The 17,275-nt window shown below is 37.5% G+C and overlaps 1 protein-coding gene across 2 annotated transcripts; it reads left to right on the top strand.

The window, feature by feature from the left end:
* Positions 1 to 253: 253 nt before the first annotated feature.
* On the top strand, positions 254 to 15,965 carry LOC129413883 (phytanoyl-CoA hydroxylase-interacting protein). 2 transcript variants are annotated; one of them, XM_055167689.2, is made up of 5 exons: positions 254 to 410; positions 6,537 to 6,713; positions 11,443 to 11,617; positions 13,012 to 13,129; positions 15,275 to 15,965. In XM_055167689.2, the coding sequence occupies exons 2-5, from the start codon at positions 6,540 to 6,542 to the stop codon at positions 15,807 to 15,809; spliced, it is 1,002 nt and encodes a 333-aa protein (XP_055023664.2). In that variant the 5' UTR covers positions 254 to 410; positions 6,537 to 6,539; the 3' UTR covers positions 15,810 to 15,965. The 2 variants fall into 2 exon arrangements, with proteins under 2 accessions (XP_055023664.2, XP_055023663.2); XM_055167688.2 differs by having other exon boundaries at positions 255 to 410; positions 6,518 to 6,713.
* The last annotated feature ends 1,310 nt before the right edge of the window (positions 15,966 to 17,275 follow it).

Below are 17,275 nucleotides of genomic sequence, written 5' to 3'. Positions count from 1 at the left end.
TGAACTTAAGTGAGTATATGCCAAAGTGTCATCACTCAAATTGAATGTTGCCACATTTCCTCTGTCTAAAATTGTAGTTATGTGATGCAAATTGAGTTCAGACTTGAAGACATAAATGCTAAGTGAATATGTTATATAATGTGTGTGTTTGGCAGTTGTCTGAATAGCTTGCTATATCACTTTTATGGTTCATTGATGCTGCACTTTCTCATGCCTATTAATTTCTTATACAGCTGAAGGAGAGAGAGAGAGAGAGAGAGAGAGATAGAGCAGACAGAAGCAAATGCTCAGTTTTCATCCATGTTAGCAGCTCTAAAGAGAGAGAAAAATACGAAGGCTCAAATTCGTGTAGACTGCGACTGTGAAATCTTCCCTGTTTTGTCACAGCTGTTTGTTGTCACTGCACAGAGGTACGTCTTTCATTTTTAATCGTTGTCTAAGGAACTGTGTGACTGTCAAACTGTGTGGTGTTGTTGTTGTTGTGCTCTTTGTGCCATATTAACCTAAAAATAAAGTGCACACATATGTCTATACATATTTCCATTCTTCATATCTAAAAAATATTTATATTTAGAGGTTTAATGTTATTTATTGTGAGTTGCATTTGCATTTTAGTTAGTTGTGCATTTAAAATGTATTCAGGACCTGCTAAAACAGCAGATTTATAAAATACATGTAATTATGTGTAAATGTAAGAAATTATTATAAACAAGATTGTTGGTGAATTTTGTAATAGACACTGGAATTGCTAAGAACGGTCATTGACCAATTCTGATCAAAATTTAAGCCAATATATCATCCATCCAGTATATTGGTCAGTCTTTTATAATATATTATATAATGCTCTTTCACAATTTTCAAAATTGCTGTTTTTCTCTCAACTGCACTGAATTGATGACAGGGCTGCTTTGTAGGCTTTCACCATCCTAGATGATGATTTAGTGTACAGACACAGATAATCCGATTATTGCATGTTTAAAAGTGTGATTTCTTTTAAGTCTTCATAGTGAAAATATACACACCATGCTTGCACCACAGGGCTGCATTGCAGATCCATACAGTACAAGATCCACTCATGATGAGAAACCTGAACCATGACAGAGTCATTAATACTCTGAGATTCAACACAGACTCTTGTGTTCTCCATCTGATGGTTCATTTCAGAGGATGAATCCTCTCACTGATTTACTCACACTGCACATTTATTTCAGATAGCAACATTTGTCCACGAACCCATTCTGAAAGTCTCATCGTGTGTAAATGTTACTCGTTTCTCTGTGTGACCCAATAAAATGTAGAGTATACACATGTTAATATTAGTGCATGTCAGCCATACACTGTAGTTAAGTCTTCATTTAAAGCAAAGATTTGTTTACTGTATATACGCTAACTGAAATGGTGTTCATATGATCAACCATTTTAACTATTTTGTAGTCATATGTCTTCCTTAACAGTAAACAGATTATTTTTTTCAAAGGGCATTGCAGATGTTTAGTATGGTTATGGTTTAGTATTGCTTGAGTGAGTTTCAGCCTGCCATGAACATCAGGTTTAACCCCAAAATCAAAAGTAAGAAATGAATTGAGACTTTTTAATGAGGAAAAAGAAGGTGAATGAAAATAATGTTAAAGTATATAACAGCTTAATGGTCCCAAAAAAAGTTTTTTAGGAAAAATGTGTCAGCTTGATCTGTGCAAACACTATAGTGAGGAACCCAGAGACTTGTAAGAGGAGAGCTCTGTGTGTGTGTGTGTGTGTGTGCGCGTGCGTGCGTGCGCGTGCGTGCGTGCGCGTGTGTGTGCATGTGTGTGCGTGCGTGTGTGTGTGTGTGTGTGTGTGTGTGTGTGTGTGTGTGTGTGTGTGTGTTTTGCAGCTTTGAAGCAAATCCTCTGATGATATTTATCATGGCCTACATTCCCCTTGAATAAAAGGGAGCAATCTGGGGAGCTGCACTCTTAAAAATAAGGGTGCTATGAAAGATAATTTTCAGCGACACCATAGAAGAAGCATTTTCTTACCGTTTTTTAAATCTAAATAATGCTTTTCCATTGTAAAAAAGCCAAAATGCTCCTTATATTGCATCGTGTAGCACCTTTATTTTAAAGGGGACATTTCACAAGACTTTTTTAAGATGTCAAATAAATCTTTGGTGTCCCCAAAGTATGTATGTGAAGTTCTATCTTAAAATACCATATGGATAATTTATTATAGCATGTTAAAATTGACACTTTGCAGGTGTGAGCAAAATGTGCTGTTTTGGGGTGTGTCCTTTAAAATGCAAATGAGCTGATCTCTGTACTTAAAGCCAGTGGCCTGGTTGGATAGTGCAGATTAAGGGGTGGTATTATTTAACTTGATAGAAGGACTGGGGACCCAATCATAGCACTTAAACACGGAAAAAGTCAGATTTTCATGATATGTCTCCTTTAAGAGTGTAATGTGCTTCAATGATATTTAAACTGGTTGGTTTCCTGGACTGGATTAATCCTGGTTTAGGCCTTATTGTTATTAGGACAGGTAGTTTTTATAAACAAACAAAAAACAATACTGGTGTGCATCTTGAGACAAAACAATGGCACTGATATTTGTTAAAGGCAGGGTGCACAATTTTTAAAAAACGCTTTGGAAAAGGGAGTCTAAAACATACATGCAGTAAGGGGCGTGTCTACTAACCGATATCGTTTCCTGGGTGCCTATGCGTGGGGCGGGTCTATGAAAAGAAGGTCCAGATTCCATTGGGGTAGGGGCGTGATTGTGATTTTAAATGTCAACACTGGCTTTCAGAGATCATGGACCTTGCCTTTTAGGTTTCAGTACAAGATATTTTAAAATTAAGGCAGCTCAAAACGTGCATTTTAGTCTGGGGCTAGGATCCTGCGCTGCCGTCTTGTTGCACTATGTGATACTGCATGTAATGTGAAAACAGATAATGAGGGTGGGTGGGCATTTAAAAGTTTTTTTAATTAATGTTTAAAGATTCACCATGAGGCAGAGCAGATGATCCCTTAAGGCCACATACACACACACACACACACACACACACACACACACACACACACACACACACACACACACACACACACACACACACACACACGCCGATCTCTGAGTGAAAGCATCCATGTGTGAAATACTTGCTGTAAAACATATTCTAATTTTCTGGATGAATATTAATAAGACCACACATTTGTGCTATCCAACACTTACATTACAGTACAGTAGATGCGAGTCAACATTTGGCATTGGCACCTACTGCACATTAGAAAACATTGTGTTAGCATTAGTCCATATGGAGGACTTTGCCTAAATGCCTAAACTAGAATTTAAAGATGCATTGTGTAACTTCTAGAAGGATAGAAATGCAATATAATTAGTGCTGGGCCAAGATTAATCGCGATTAATCGCATACAAAATAAAAGTGATTTTTGGCATAATATATGAGTATGTGCTGTGTGTAATTATTATGTATAAATAAATACACACACATTCATGTATGTATTTAAGAAACATTTACATGTTTATATATATTTATTTATATTTTTATATATTCTATATTAAAAATAAATTAAAAACAATTATATATAAGTAAAACAATTCTGAAATGAATATATGAATGTGTGTGTGGTTAAATTATACACAATTATTAGGCACAGTACACGCACATATATTATGCAAAAAATCACTTTTATTTTGTATGCGATTAATCGCGATTAATCTTTGCCCAGCACTAAATATAATACACATAACTACATTTTCAGTGCTGTATAAAGACCTTAAAGGGACATTAAGTAGGGTTTTAAGTGTTTTATTAATCAAAATCAATGTCTTTATTTTTAAAAATGTCCTCGTTGGTGTCAAATGACCTTTGTCAGTGATCTGCCTTTAGAATTTCTTCTCTTTATTTACATTGAATGGGTAAGTCCAAGGAGGCATCCATATCGTTCCCCCGTATTGATAAACTATAATAGCAGAGAGGGACAAAAAGCACTAGCCTACCAACGTGTTTCCACAACGCGTTTTCATTCAGAATACGTGAACTAGCTGAAACGGACAAGAAGATCAGTGAGTTCATAACGGCTGCCGTAATTGCAACACGCATTTGGAAAAGCGAGGCGCTAGAGAGCACTATTCGTTTAAATGCAAAATACAATTTCACCACTAGATGGGGGTAAATCCTACTTATTGTCCCTTTAAATAATAAACTGTACGTAATGACTGTTTTTATCTCCATACACAGCGGGTTCCCTTACATGAAAGTCTGCGTCATATTTCTACAGTAGCCCTAAACTGATAAACTGCTCTGAGCGCACTTCATTACTACGTTGTCTCAGATGATGATGACATGTTTTACCTGTGGCAGCTACCGTAGCTTCTCTATGCGTTTCGAAATGGAGGGGTGAGCTGTAGACTGAGCTGTTAGTTGCAATTCATAATCTCACTGCTAGATGCTGCTAAAAATCTACATAGTTGAGCTTTAAGCGTACGTTATGTTGCAGATTAGAAAAAGTGGATCTACTTTATTTGCTCAGTATCAGACATGCAGTTTGATGAGGGAGAATGTCAAATGTGGTAACTTTTCTACAAATTGGTCAAAAATGGTCCTAAGTTATCAATAGGGCATTAAAGGAATAGTCTACTAATTTTCAATATTAAAATATGTTATTACCTTAACTAAGAATTGTTGATACATCCCTCTATCATCTGTGTGCGTGCACGTAAGCGCTGGAGCGCGCTGCGACGCTACGATAGCATTTAGCTTAGCCCCATTCATTCAATGGTACCATTTAGAGATAAAGTTAGAAGTGACCAAACACATCAACGTTTTTCCTATTTAAGACGAGTAGTTATACGAGCAAGTTTGGTGGTACAAAATAAAACGTAGCGCTTTTCTAAGCGGATTTAAAAGAGGAACTATATTTTATGGCGTAATAGCACTTTTGGGAGTACTTCGACTCGCCTGAAAAGTCCGCTCCCCTTCTCACTCTCATAATGGGAGAGGGAGGGTGTTACTGCGCCGAGTCGAAGTACTCCCAAAAGTACTATTACGCCATACAATATAGTTCCTCTTTTAAATCCGCTTAGAAAAGCATGCACACAGATGGTAGAGGGATGTATCAACAATTCTTAGTTAAGGTAATAACATATTTTAATATTGAAAATGAGTAGACTATTCCTTTAACCTTTAAAAGGACACCAATACCAGGACACTTCATATATACATTAAATATTACCTTTGGACCAGGTTTTGTAAAGCAAACACAAAAATGGCTAAGGCCCTGTTCCAGATGGTACCCTAAACACTCACGGTCTGCCTACAAGTTTGCACTTTCTTGACGCAATGCCTCTTTGACTGTCCAAAAAAGAGGTCTAGATAGCGAAGCTTGCACAAGTGCGTGCTAAGGAAAAGGGAGCATATTGAGAAAAAGCCCTTAAAACTGAAACTACTTAAAGGGGACATATCATGAAAATCTGACTTTTTCCTTGTTTAAGTGCTATAATTGGGTCCTCGGTGCTTCCATCAACCTAGAAAATGTGTAAAAGATCAACCCAGTAAGTTCGTTTTAGTAAACGATTCTCTGCAAGCATGTGAAAAAATACCTCATTGAAATTTGGCTCCCCTTGTGATGTCAGAAGGGGATAATACTGCCCCTTAATCTGCACTATCCATTCACGGCACTGCCATTTAGTATAGAGATCAGCTCATTTGCATTTTAAAAGACACACCCAAATAAGTTCACACCTACAAAGTGTCAATTTTAACATGCTATAATAAATTATCTATATGGCATTTTGAGCTCAAACTTCACATATGTACTGTGGGGACACCAAAGATTTATTTGACATTTTAAAATGTCTTGTGAAATGTCCCCTTTAAAATGTTAGCGTTATTTGTTTACAGAGGATACTGCTGTAGATAATTTCTTATACTGTAATGTAAATACTTGTTTCATGTACAATCATAGTTAGTTTTAGGGGATACATGACGGGGTTAGGAACATATTACAGAGCCAACTGTAAAGGACAACTAATGTGAGAGATGTGAGCTGTGGGGTAGTTAAAGGTGAAGGAGAGAGAGGCGCTGATAAATCTATCTCCCTCTCTCTCTCTCACGCGCGCGCTCTTGCTCTTCATCTCAGAGGGCCTATCTTGTGAGCACAGGGGCAGATAATAGATTTGTGACTTCACATTACTCTAGGGTTCACCGGTCACAGGAACAGCATATGACAGCTCATCAAACACAACAGCCTGGCTCATTCACTTCACTTCACACATACTCAGTGCAGTAAACACACATCATTGATGCAAGCAGTTGATCATATCAACACTTCACCTACACAAATCTGGATTTCATCTGTTATCCATCCTCTGAGATGCTAGTTGATGTCTACAGTACATTTGGTGCCAAAATGAGATCACAAGGAATTGACCACAATCATTTATACTGTATAGAAATAGTGCTTAGATTCAACTAAAGACTGAATTTCATCAGTGATTGCTTTCTCTCTTGCTTTGACAGGTTTTATTATTGCTTGTAGGTGATGGCTGAGATGGAGCTCCTCTCTACACCCCATAATATTCAAATCAGCGAGGTGTCCTGTGACTCGTTCCGGATAGCCTGGGAAATGGCCCACGAAGACATCGCCCGAGTGACGCATTATTTCATCGATTTGAGTCGCAAAGAGGGCAGTGAACAGAATCGCTTTAAGCACAGAGTCAGTATTGTGCACATTTACTCTTCTATACATATTACACTCTGTCTCAATCTTACAATTACGATTGTAAGCTGAATATATATTACCCAAAACAACCTGGGGACTTTCTCATGAATAAAGTGCATGTAATGTTTCAGAGCTCACTCCTTGCATGCATCAAACAAACAAAACGATTTTTTACCAAACTGAAGGATCAGTTAAAATTCATTCTAGATTAATCATTTGTCACAGATAAATTATTTAATACTTTATTTTGTAAAACACAGATTCTGTTAGGAGCCATTTCAGGTCAAGGAGCTTTATTGTCAATTTAACCGTGCAGACTGAAATGAGAGGACCATGGCACTACATACAGACACTAAACTAGATAAAACAATACAGCCGTGGAAAAAAATTAAGAGACCAGAGAGTTTTATCCTCATTTTTATATGTATTGTGAACATTTCTGCCCATTGTCTGTAAAATCTCAACAAAAGGAAACCTCAAAGTAATGAAGTCAGCAAAAAGACTGAGCACATGCCAAGACAAATGAAAGATGTGATTAAGAATTGCGACTATCAAATAATCTTTTTTGAATTGTTATTAAAATACATGCAAAACATTAGCATTGTGTTGTTCAAAAATAAATATAAACGCAAAACATTTCATTTTTTCAGTGATCTTCAAATAAATGCCGATAAAAACATTATTTTTATTAGGAATTTGGCAGAAATTTCGTTGATGGTTGTCATAATGAAACAAAAATGATAATTTTACTTCAACACATACCTAATAGTAATTTTGAAAAAACTTAAAATAATATTTAAGTGGTCTCTTAATTTTTCCACAGCTTTATATCTTTTTTAAAGGCAAAATATGTAACTTTCGCCACTAGAGGTCACTAAACTGCAACAACAGCATAGTTTGATTATGGTGTAAAAGAGTGAACCTTGAATTCCAATATTGTTTAAAAAATTTGGATGATGTACGAACGCATGTAAGCAAACTATATAACAAGGCGCTAGTAGCTTTAAGATATTCTGATGCAGAAATTGTACATATTGTGCTTTTAACTCTTTCACTGCCAGCGTTTTTAAAAAAAGTTGCCAGCCAGCACCAGCGTTTTTCATGATTTTCACCAAAGTTTAATGCCTTCCAGAAAATGTTGTTCTTTAAATATATAAACATACAATATACCAAATGAAAGAACAGACCCTCTGCTTTAAAAAAAAAAAAAAAAACGTTTCATCCTACCTTCAGTGGTTCTTTTGTAATCAGCTTTTGAATATGGGTAGGTTTCTGCAAAAACACCACATTTTGAGCAAAAAGCTGAGATAATTCCATTTTTGTGACGGACTGAGAGATCCCATTCAGAGCGATCTTTAAAACAGGCACGGATATGCAGCCGCTTGCCATAGGGCAATACTTCCGGGTTTAAAAAGTTGCGGAAGGGCGCCACCTGGTGGATAATAGCGGTATTGCGGAAAGACAGAAAATCTCGTCATTGGCGGGGAAGCGTTTTCTCTTAATTGACATGGCGGTGAAAGAGTTAAAAAAGTCACCAGGGTCGATATCCGTGTTTTGACGTATGTGAAACGGAATATCACGAGTGGAAGATAGTGGGCGTGGCTTGTGTTTTCCACTCTGCTTTGATTGGATAGAGAAAAGCAGACGTTTTGATCAGAAATGGATCTGGTAGACTGACAGTTTGAGGGTGCGGAGTCAATGGACGCTCCCACTAGAGGTTTTCTCAGCTCCACAGAAATGTACCAGACCTGAAATTATCAGAATCACTTTCTCCCGAATCCGACGTGCATAAATAAATGTTTTTAAAAAAGACCCGCCCCAAGACAAACCCGAGAAAATTAGACCGGAGTCCGACCCAGTGGTTATACCCGAATTTAAATGGCCCTGACATGTGTGCAGTCCGGAGCCCCGCACCCACCAGTCAGACAGAAAGAAACCCTGGTGGCCTTGCAACCAATTTGGCCCATGGTTCCATTTGTCTTCTAGAAGTTTTAGAAAAAATGTAAATAATCTTGAGGTGGTCTCTTAATTTTTTCTACGGCTTTATATCTTTCTTACATATTGTGCCTTTAAAAAGTCACCGCGATCAACTTTACTTCCGTGTTGTGACGTATTTGAAACAAAATATCACACGTGGAAAATAATGGGTGTGGCTTGTGTTTTCCACTTTGCTTTGAATAGATGGAGAAAAGCAGGCGTTTCCTTTCGAAATGGAACTGGCAGACTGACACTTTGAGGGGGCGGAGTTAACGGCGCTCCCACTAGAGGTCTTCTCCGGTCCACAAAACATTTACCCGACCCGGAATTACCCAAATATTTTTTTTCCAAACACAATGTGCATAATTAAAAGTTTTTTTTTTAAAGACCTGATCCAAGACAAACCCGAGAAAATTAGACTCGAGTCCGACCCAGTGGTTATTTCTTGGTACCCGAATTTAAATGCCCCTGACGTGTGTGCAGTCTGGAGCTTCGCACCCACCAGTCAGACACAAGGAAACCCTGGTGGCCTCTCAACCAATTTGGCTTGCTGCTCCATTTGTCTTCTAGTTATTTTATAAAAAATATCTTGAGGTGGTCTCTTAATTTTTTCCACAGCTTTATATCTTTGATTAAAGGCACAATATGTAACTTTTGCCACTAGAGGTCATTAAACTGCAACAACAGGATTATGCTGTGAAAGAGTGAACGGTGAATTCAAACATTGTTTAAAAAATCTGGATGATGTACGAACACATGTAAGCAAAATATTTAACACAGCGCTAGTAGTTTTTGAATATTCTGATGCAGAAATTGTACATATTGTGCCTTTAAAAAGTGACCACGATCAACTTCCAGATTGTGACAAATGTGAAATGGAATATCATGCATGGAACATAGTGGGGCTGGCTTGTTTTTCACTCTGCTTTTACCTTTTACTCTTTCACTTTTTCCCCAAACCCGAGGTGCATAAATAAATGTTTTTTTTTTTAAATAGACCTGACCCAACCCTGCTGAAAAAAAACAGCATCAAACCTGCATGGACCAGCATGGGAATTATGCTGGTCTATGCTGATTTGATGCTGGTTTAGCTGGTGGTCACCAGCATACCAGCACCAAAACACAACATATGCTGGTCTTGCTGGTATGCTGTTTTTTTCAGCAGGGAAGACAAACCAGAGAAAATTTGATCCGAGTCCAACCCAGTGGCAATTTTTTGGTGACATGTGTGCATTAAATTACTAGCTAAAACGAAACTAATCATTGCACAGAATCATCAACAAAGCAGTCAGCGGCGCACAATCTTGACGTCAAACACAATGGATAACGGCGCACACTCTGACGTTGCAAGGCAAAACCCCCGGTTTTACTCTCTACACGACACCACTGTAACCGGGGTTTCTTAAAAAGCTCACCCTGGCCGGGGTTTTCAAATATGCTCGGTTTCAGTGCCCTGATACTGCGGTTTCGTGTGGACGAACGGCTGAACCGCGTGAAAAAACGTGTCCGTGTGGACTAGGCCTGAGGCACACCCGATGCAGGCTCAGGTCTGGCTCAATGAAAATGAACCACATGCTCTTGGCAAACAGATGAGGGGTTGGAAAAAAACTCGATGCACACACTCGAGATAGTTCGGGTTTCCCCGGGTCCGTTCTGCAAAAACACATTTAATATCCTCTAATATTATACCCAACCCGTGTCCGAGGCACACATGAAACCTTTAGACCCGAACCCGCTTGGATCTCTGGTTGGACCTCCGGTTTTCAGATCTAAGTGGACACGTGAAGACGTCTAGTTCCCATCCTACCTAGCCATCATTTAAAAAAAAAAAAATGTACACAAATAAACTCTTTATTATAAACTGCGATATTTCAATAAAAAATAAGATTTGTGCATTTTGATTTCATGGTGAAATTAAGCTGAACCTCACTAAAATGTAATTTTCAATGCTAAGGTTAAATTAAGGGCAAAAATCAAAAATTATCAACACAGAGGCAGATGGCTGAGGGAATATGAGGTGGCTGTAGGTGTGTTGGTAATGAGCACATCTGACAGCCTGGTGCAAACCCTTCAGGGTTTACTGTGATGTCACTTCTAATACAAGAACATGACAAACACTGCACAAAAACCCCTGAAACCTAATGATGACTCATTGTGACCCAAACATTGACCAGCCGTCCCTATGAAAGGATTATTACACTGCAAAACAATCTCATTCAATGCACTAATAAGCCTTAATGGTAATTTTGTTGTCTGCTGTACAGGTGATGAGAGGAAACCAAACAGATGGTAATTTGGTGAATCGGTGGATTTTGTGATGTTACATAGTGTGAAAGTAATACTGAGGAGGACAAAATTACAGACTAAAGCTGGCACTAAATACCGTTCAGATTACATCTGACACAGTCACGGCTCGAATATTACATTACAGATAAAAACTTAAAGGACCCTCTAAGGGCGTTGCTATGGTTATGCACCTTCTGACCATTTCATTATAGGTTGTGTTTGACAGAAGACCAGACCTCCATAAAAAGACTATTTAACATTGATAGAGCTGTTTATTAATGTGAGATACAATGTCTTTGGGGAAGCAAACATTGCAAGCGTCTTTTAAAAGTGCAGGGGGTAAGTCCGTCATTTTGGGCCGTGGCGTATGGATAACAAAAATAAAGTGTTAGTACAGAGCAAAACAAAAACCCACATGATCCAAATGACTGACAGCACCCTCTTGTGTTTGGCTTGTCAGGATGTCCCAACTAAACTTGTGGCAAAGGCAGTGCCGTTACCGATGGCGGTGAGAGGTCACTGGTTCCTGAGTCCTCGTACTGAGTACTGTGTCGCTGTGCAGACTGCCATCAGACAGCCTGATGGAGACTATCAAGTGTCTGAATGGAGTCAAATAGTGGAGTTCTGCACTGGAGGTAAGTAGAGATGAAATGACAGAGCTTTAATTGGCTTTTGTGATGAATAACAGTTATTTGTACAATGACATCAAGTATTATGCGCACGAAAAGAGTACAGTACCTCATATGGCTACCAAATGTATACATACACTCACCTAAAGGATTATTAGGAACACCTGTTCAATTTCTCATTTATGCAATTATCCAATCAACCAATCACATGGCAGTTGCTTCAATGCATTTAGGGGTGTGGTCCTGGTCAAGACAAACTGAATGTCAGAATGGGAAAGAAAGGTTGGTGCCAGACGGGCCAGTCTGAGTATTTCACAATCTGCTTGTTAACTGGGATTTTCACGCACAACCATTTCTAGGGTTTAGAAAGAATGATGTGAAAAGGGAAAAACATCCAGTATGCAGCAGTCCTGTGGGCGAAAATGTCTTGTTGATGCTAGAGGTCAGAGGAGAATGAGCCGACTGATTCAAGCTGATAGAAGAGCAACTTTGACTGAAATAACCACTCCCAACCAAGGTATGCAGCAAAGCATTTGTGAAGCCACAACACACACAACCTTGAGGCGGCAGGGCTACAACAGCAGAAGACCCCACCGGGTACCACTCATCTCCACTACAAATAGGAAAAAGAGGCACGAGCTCACCAAAATTGGACAGTTGCCTGGTCTGATGAGTCTCGATTTCTGTTGAGACATTCAGATGGTAGAGTCAAAATTTGGCGTAAACAGAATGAGAACATGGATCCATCATGCCTTGTTATCATTGTGCAGGCTGCTGGTGTAATGGTGTGGGGGATGTTTTCATGGCACACTTTAGGCCCCTTAGTGCCAATTGGTCATTGTTTAAATGCCACGGCCTACCTGAGCATTGTTTCTGACCATGTCCATTCCTTTATGACCACCATATACTCATCCTCTGATGCTACTTTCAGCAGGATAATGCACCATGTCACAAAGCTGGAATCATTTCAAATTGGTTTCTTGAACATGACAATGAGTTCACTGTACTAAGATGGCCCCCACAGTCACCAGATCTCAACCCAATAGAGCATTTTTGGGATGTGGTGGTATGGGAGCTTCGTGCTATCCTATCAATATGGGCCAACATTTCTAAAGAATGCTTTCAGCACCTTGTTGAATCAATGCCACGTAGAATTAAGCCAGTTCTGAAGGCGAAAGGGGGTCAAACACAGAATTAGTATGGTGTTCCTAATAATCCTTTAGGTGAGTGTAAATGATACGAATTAGGAACTTTATACAGGTGTCTGTCAGCATGGGACCATTTTCTCATAAAAGGTATTTGTTTGAGATCAATTTAGTCAGACTGATAAAAATAAAAACAGATTGGAAGTTCACTTCGGTTTAGATGTGCAATGTTTTCAGTAGATTTTTTTCTTGCAGATTATGCCATCGAACATCTGCAGCAGCTCTTAGACAAAGCCCAGGCGATTGCTGGGAGACCTCTCAGGTTCTCTGTGTTCTATCGAAATCAGCATCCTGAATACTTTCATTATGTGAGGTTCGTGTCATCGATTATCCTCAGGATCTCTGTCGCTTTACAGACGTCACTGTGTAATGTTTTGCTCTGGTGCATGTAAATTTAATATCAGTCAGTAGGAAATCAAAATTGACTTATTTACTTTCTGTCCACATATTCTTGATCTTACTGTGTGTGATTCATCTGTGTATGTCTGAAGATATTTTTTGTCATACATATTTATTTATTAAAATATAATTAATCGCTTGAATTTTGCAGTACTTTAATGTCACTATAGTCAAGTGAATTGTATTCATAAAGCACTTTTTATAGGGACGGTTTTCCCGACAGGGCTTATCCTAGTCCCAGAGTAAAATGCATGTTTGAGATGCATTAATTTATAAACACCTTGTCCTGTTTCATTTTTACGTATTTTGTTGACATTGTTTTTTAAGATGCACACCTGTAGTGTTTTTGTAAGGTAAAAACTGACCTAATATTAATATGGCCTGGATTAACCTAAACCCTGTCAGGGAAACCGCCCCATAATGTTCCACACCAGCTTTATATGTATGACAAAGACAAAAACAGAAAATGATATTAGCATACTATTATTGCACATTTTAATGTCCTAATAAATAGATTATAATCTGATAAAATGGTGTATAGTTTTTCGGACATTTACCCTCTATTTTAAAAATGGATGTAATGCATATTTTTGAGTAAGGAACTATGTCCTAAAAGGTTTTGTTTATTGAACAACATTTTAGTAAATTTTTATTATTTTCACAATATTTTGATGTGTCAGGTGGTACAAACAATCATTGTCTATTTACCAGATAAGATTTAATGCGCTCCCTGTGTCATGCTGATTGTTTGTTTATTTGATAGTGGCATTAAAATTATTTAGCTTAATATTTTCATGTGATTTAGTTGCACACTTTGACTTTCTGGTTGCACCACCTGACCTCTGCAATGAATTTACATTTAACAGACATCTATCTGTACTAGAATATTTTTTTGTATAAATTTTACAGTAATATTACCAAATACAATATCAATAACTGTATCATAAATGAACATTTGAGAATTATAAAAAAATTATAATAGTTTAAAAAAAGTATGATAACAATTATAGACAACCTTAGCTTGCATTTATTAAATCTAGAATTATTATTAGTTTATTCAAATTATTTAGCTTAATATTTTCATGTGATTCAGTTGCACACTTTGACTTTCTGGTTGCATGCTGACCTCTGCAATGAATTCACATTTAACAGACGTCTACTAGAATCTTTTTTATACATTTTACAACAATATTACCGAATACAATATCAATAACTGTACCATAAAACGAACATTTGAGAATTATAAAAAATAAAATATTAATAATTTAAAAAAGTATGATAACAATTATAGACAACCTTAGCTACCATTTATTAAATCTAAAATTATTATTAGGTTATTAAAATTATTTACCTTAATGTTTTCATGCTATTTATAGTAGTTGCACACTTTGACGTTCTAGCTGTACCACCTGACCTCTGCAATGAATTTACATTTAACAGACATACTAGAATTTTTGTGTATAAATTTTGAAAGCAACTTACAGTTCATTTAAGTTGTACATTTTCATCAGTGTGTTTCCTACCCTATTGAAAAATCCAGCTAAGACCAGCTTAAGCTGGTGAGCTGGTTTTAGCTGTAGTTTTGCTGTAGCAAGCTGGTCTAGCTGTGTTTTGGTCACTTTTTAAGCTGGTCTAGCTGGTCTTAGCTGGTCAGGCTGGGACACCAGCTGACTCACCAGCTTGACCAGCTTTGCCAGGCTGGGAGGACCAGCTTAAACCAGCTACCAGCTTATGGTCTTATGGATTTTTCAGTTGCTAACACAATGCTCTAACTGACTATCTCTGACAAGCCACCATAATGTATTCAAAAATATTTTGAAAGATAAGCATTTGTGCTGGAATAATGTATTGGTATGACATACCCATTTTTCAAAATCTATTTAATGCATTGTCCTGTATTTCTTTATTGAATATTCCTAGATAACTATTACATTAGATAACATCAGTAAGATAAACAATGGCCATTTAATGTTTACTTTTATCGATGAAAGATGATGAAAACTATTGATGAATATCTTAGTTTTGACTTTTGAATGTCTGGTTATTTTTCATGTCTTAGGTCTGAATGTGGAGGCGCAATGCTGCCATCCTTAAAAGACAACAGCGGAAGTCACGGCTCTCCCATCAACGGCAAGCTGCGTGGCGTCTTCCTCAGCTGCAACACTGAATTTGACACAGGCCTTCCTCCCAAAGACTCCCCATACGGCCCTTTGCGCTTTCAGATTTCTGCTGATCGCCTCCTTAACCCAAATACTAACCTTTACTTTGCTGACTTGTACTGCATGTACACAGCGTATCATTATGTAGTGCTGGTGCTGGCCCCAGTCGGATCGGAGGGGGACAGCTTTTGCAAGAGTCACCTCCCGCTACTGGACCTCACATCCAATCCCTTCTTGACATACACACCCGGAGATGAGTCGGTGTTTTGTCATGCCAGTGATGTCATACTGGAGGTGTTGTTCACCGGGCCCTTGCGTTTAGAGCATGGCAGTTTGGATCAGATCAGAGGTCACCATCAGCTCATGAGCCTCTCCACTGCTAATGCTAAAAAAGACCCCAGCTGTAAGGTTTGCAATATCAGTGTGGGTCGTTGAACTTCCAATGAAAGCTTTGAAGAATTTACTGAAAGTCAAACTGGATAACTGGATCATCCCTCGTAATGGGAACCTCGCTGGTGAGCGTCTGAACACTGCTAAAGTATGAGTTAAAATACATAATAAAGGAAATTAGCGTGGAAATTTTGTTTGAAAATGAGATAAATGTGTGTAATAAGAGTGTGTAATATTTTTATTTCTTAGATTGAATCAGTTCATGGTAACCATGATATTTTTTAAAGAAGCCATAAGCCAATAATTCCAACAATAAAACATTCCAGCATTATTTATTCATCTTTGTGTTATTAATGTATTAATGGATATTTTGCAGATTCATCATTATGACACTTGTGTTTTTTGAACACTGTCAGAAAAACATGTCAAAAAGGATCTCCTTTAAAGAGGTCACATTAAGAAATAGATAAATATGTATAGCAAGGCTTGAAGGTTTGGGCGCCCTTGGTAGGTGTGAGCAAGGAAAGTTATGAACAGTTATCTATAATGTTTCTTCTTTTAAGATTTAATAAAAATAAAATCACAAAAATATAATGTTTCAGGAAACTGGGATGGCTATGGCAGGACCTTGATTTGGTGCCAGGGACCCATTTTTTATTTACTTTAATGTTTGTTTTAAACCAATGTCTTGATGAGAGATTTTTATAAGATTTCTAGCAAAGCAAGTCAGGTTTTTACTTTTTTATCTGTTGGTATTTGATATAATCCATGAAGCCATGTGTCTGAATAAGATGTTCAGGACCTCTGGTATAAAAGTAAGTTCAAAACAATGAAGATCCAGCAGTATATTTAACTGTAGACATGGAGCATTTTAAATCCATGTGTGCACCAAAACCATCTTGTGTAAAAACCAAGTCCTGTTTAAAATTCCAGTATGGTAAATTAAATAGGACTTGGTTTTGTGGCCATAAACAAAGAAGAGTATTTTAAAGCTTAAAAGAAGAAACATTATAGACTATTTTTTTATAGCTTCCTTTGCTCATATTTACTAAGGGTGCCCAAACTTTCGAGCCCCACTGTATTTGTTTGGTATCAATATGCATCTGGGTAGTTGACACGTACACGTGTCATGGTGTGACATAGCAAAGATTTTGAAAAAAAAAAACCTCATAATATACAAACAACTTGAGAGAGATTTATCTTAATAGTAAAGTTACAAATAACATGAAAGTGATTTTTTATAATTTTTCAAATAGTTAATTACAAGTACTTTTTCCTATTTTATATAATAAATAAATAAATAAATAAAAATAAATAAAAAACATAAGAATAAAGAAAATATATAGCGTGTGTGTGTGTGTGTGTGTGTGTGTGTGTGTGTGTGTGTGTGTGTGTGTGTGTGTGTGTGTGTGTGTGTGTGTGTGTGATATATTTTCTTTATTTTTTATGTACCATGCTTTTAATGACTTAAAGCAGTAATTCTCAAAGTGTGGTCCGCGGACCACTAGTGG

Source organism: Misgurnus anguillicaudatus, chromosome 5, assembly GCF_027580225.2.
Source record: "Misgurnus anguillicaudatus chromosome 5, ASM2758022v2, whole genome shotgun sequence".
In the NCBI taxonomy this organism is placed as follows: domain Eukaryota; kingdom Metazoa; phylum Chordata; class Actinopteri; order Cypriniformes; family Cobitidae; genus Misgurnus; species Misgurnus anguillicaudatus.
This window is presented reverse-complemented; position numbering and strand designations above follow the sequence as displayed.

What these genes read in the sequence shown, in the direction of transcription:
- LOC129413883 (XM_055167689.2), top strand. Translation starts at nt 6,540, where the DNA reads ATGGCTGAGATGGAGCTCCTCTCTACACCCCATAATATTCAAATCAGC. An exon ending in AGAATCGCTTTAAGCACAGA is followed by an intron (nt 6,714 to 11,442) that starts GTCAGTATTGTG and finishes TTGGCTTGTCAG; the next exon opens with GATGTCCCAACTAAACTTGT. An exon ending in GAATACTTTCATTATGTGAG is followed by an intron (nt 13,130 to 15,274) that starts GTTCGTGTCATC and finishes TTCATGTCTTAG; the next exon opens with GTCTGAATGTGGAGGCGCAA.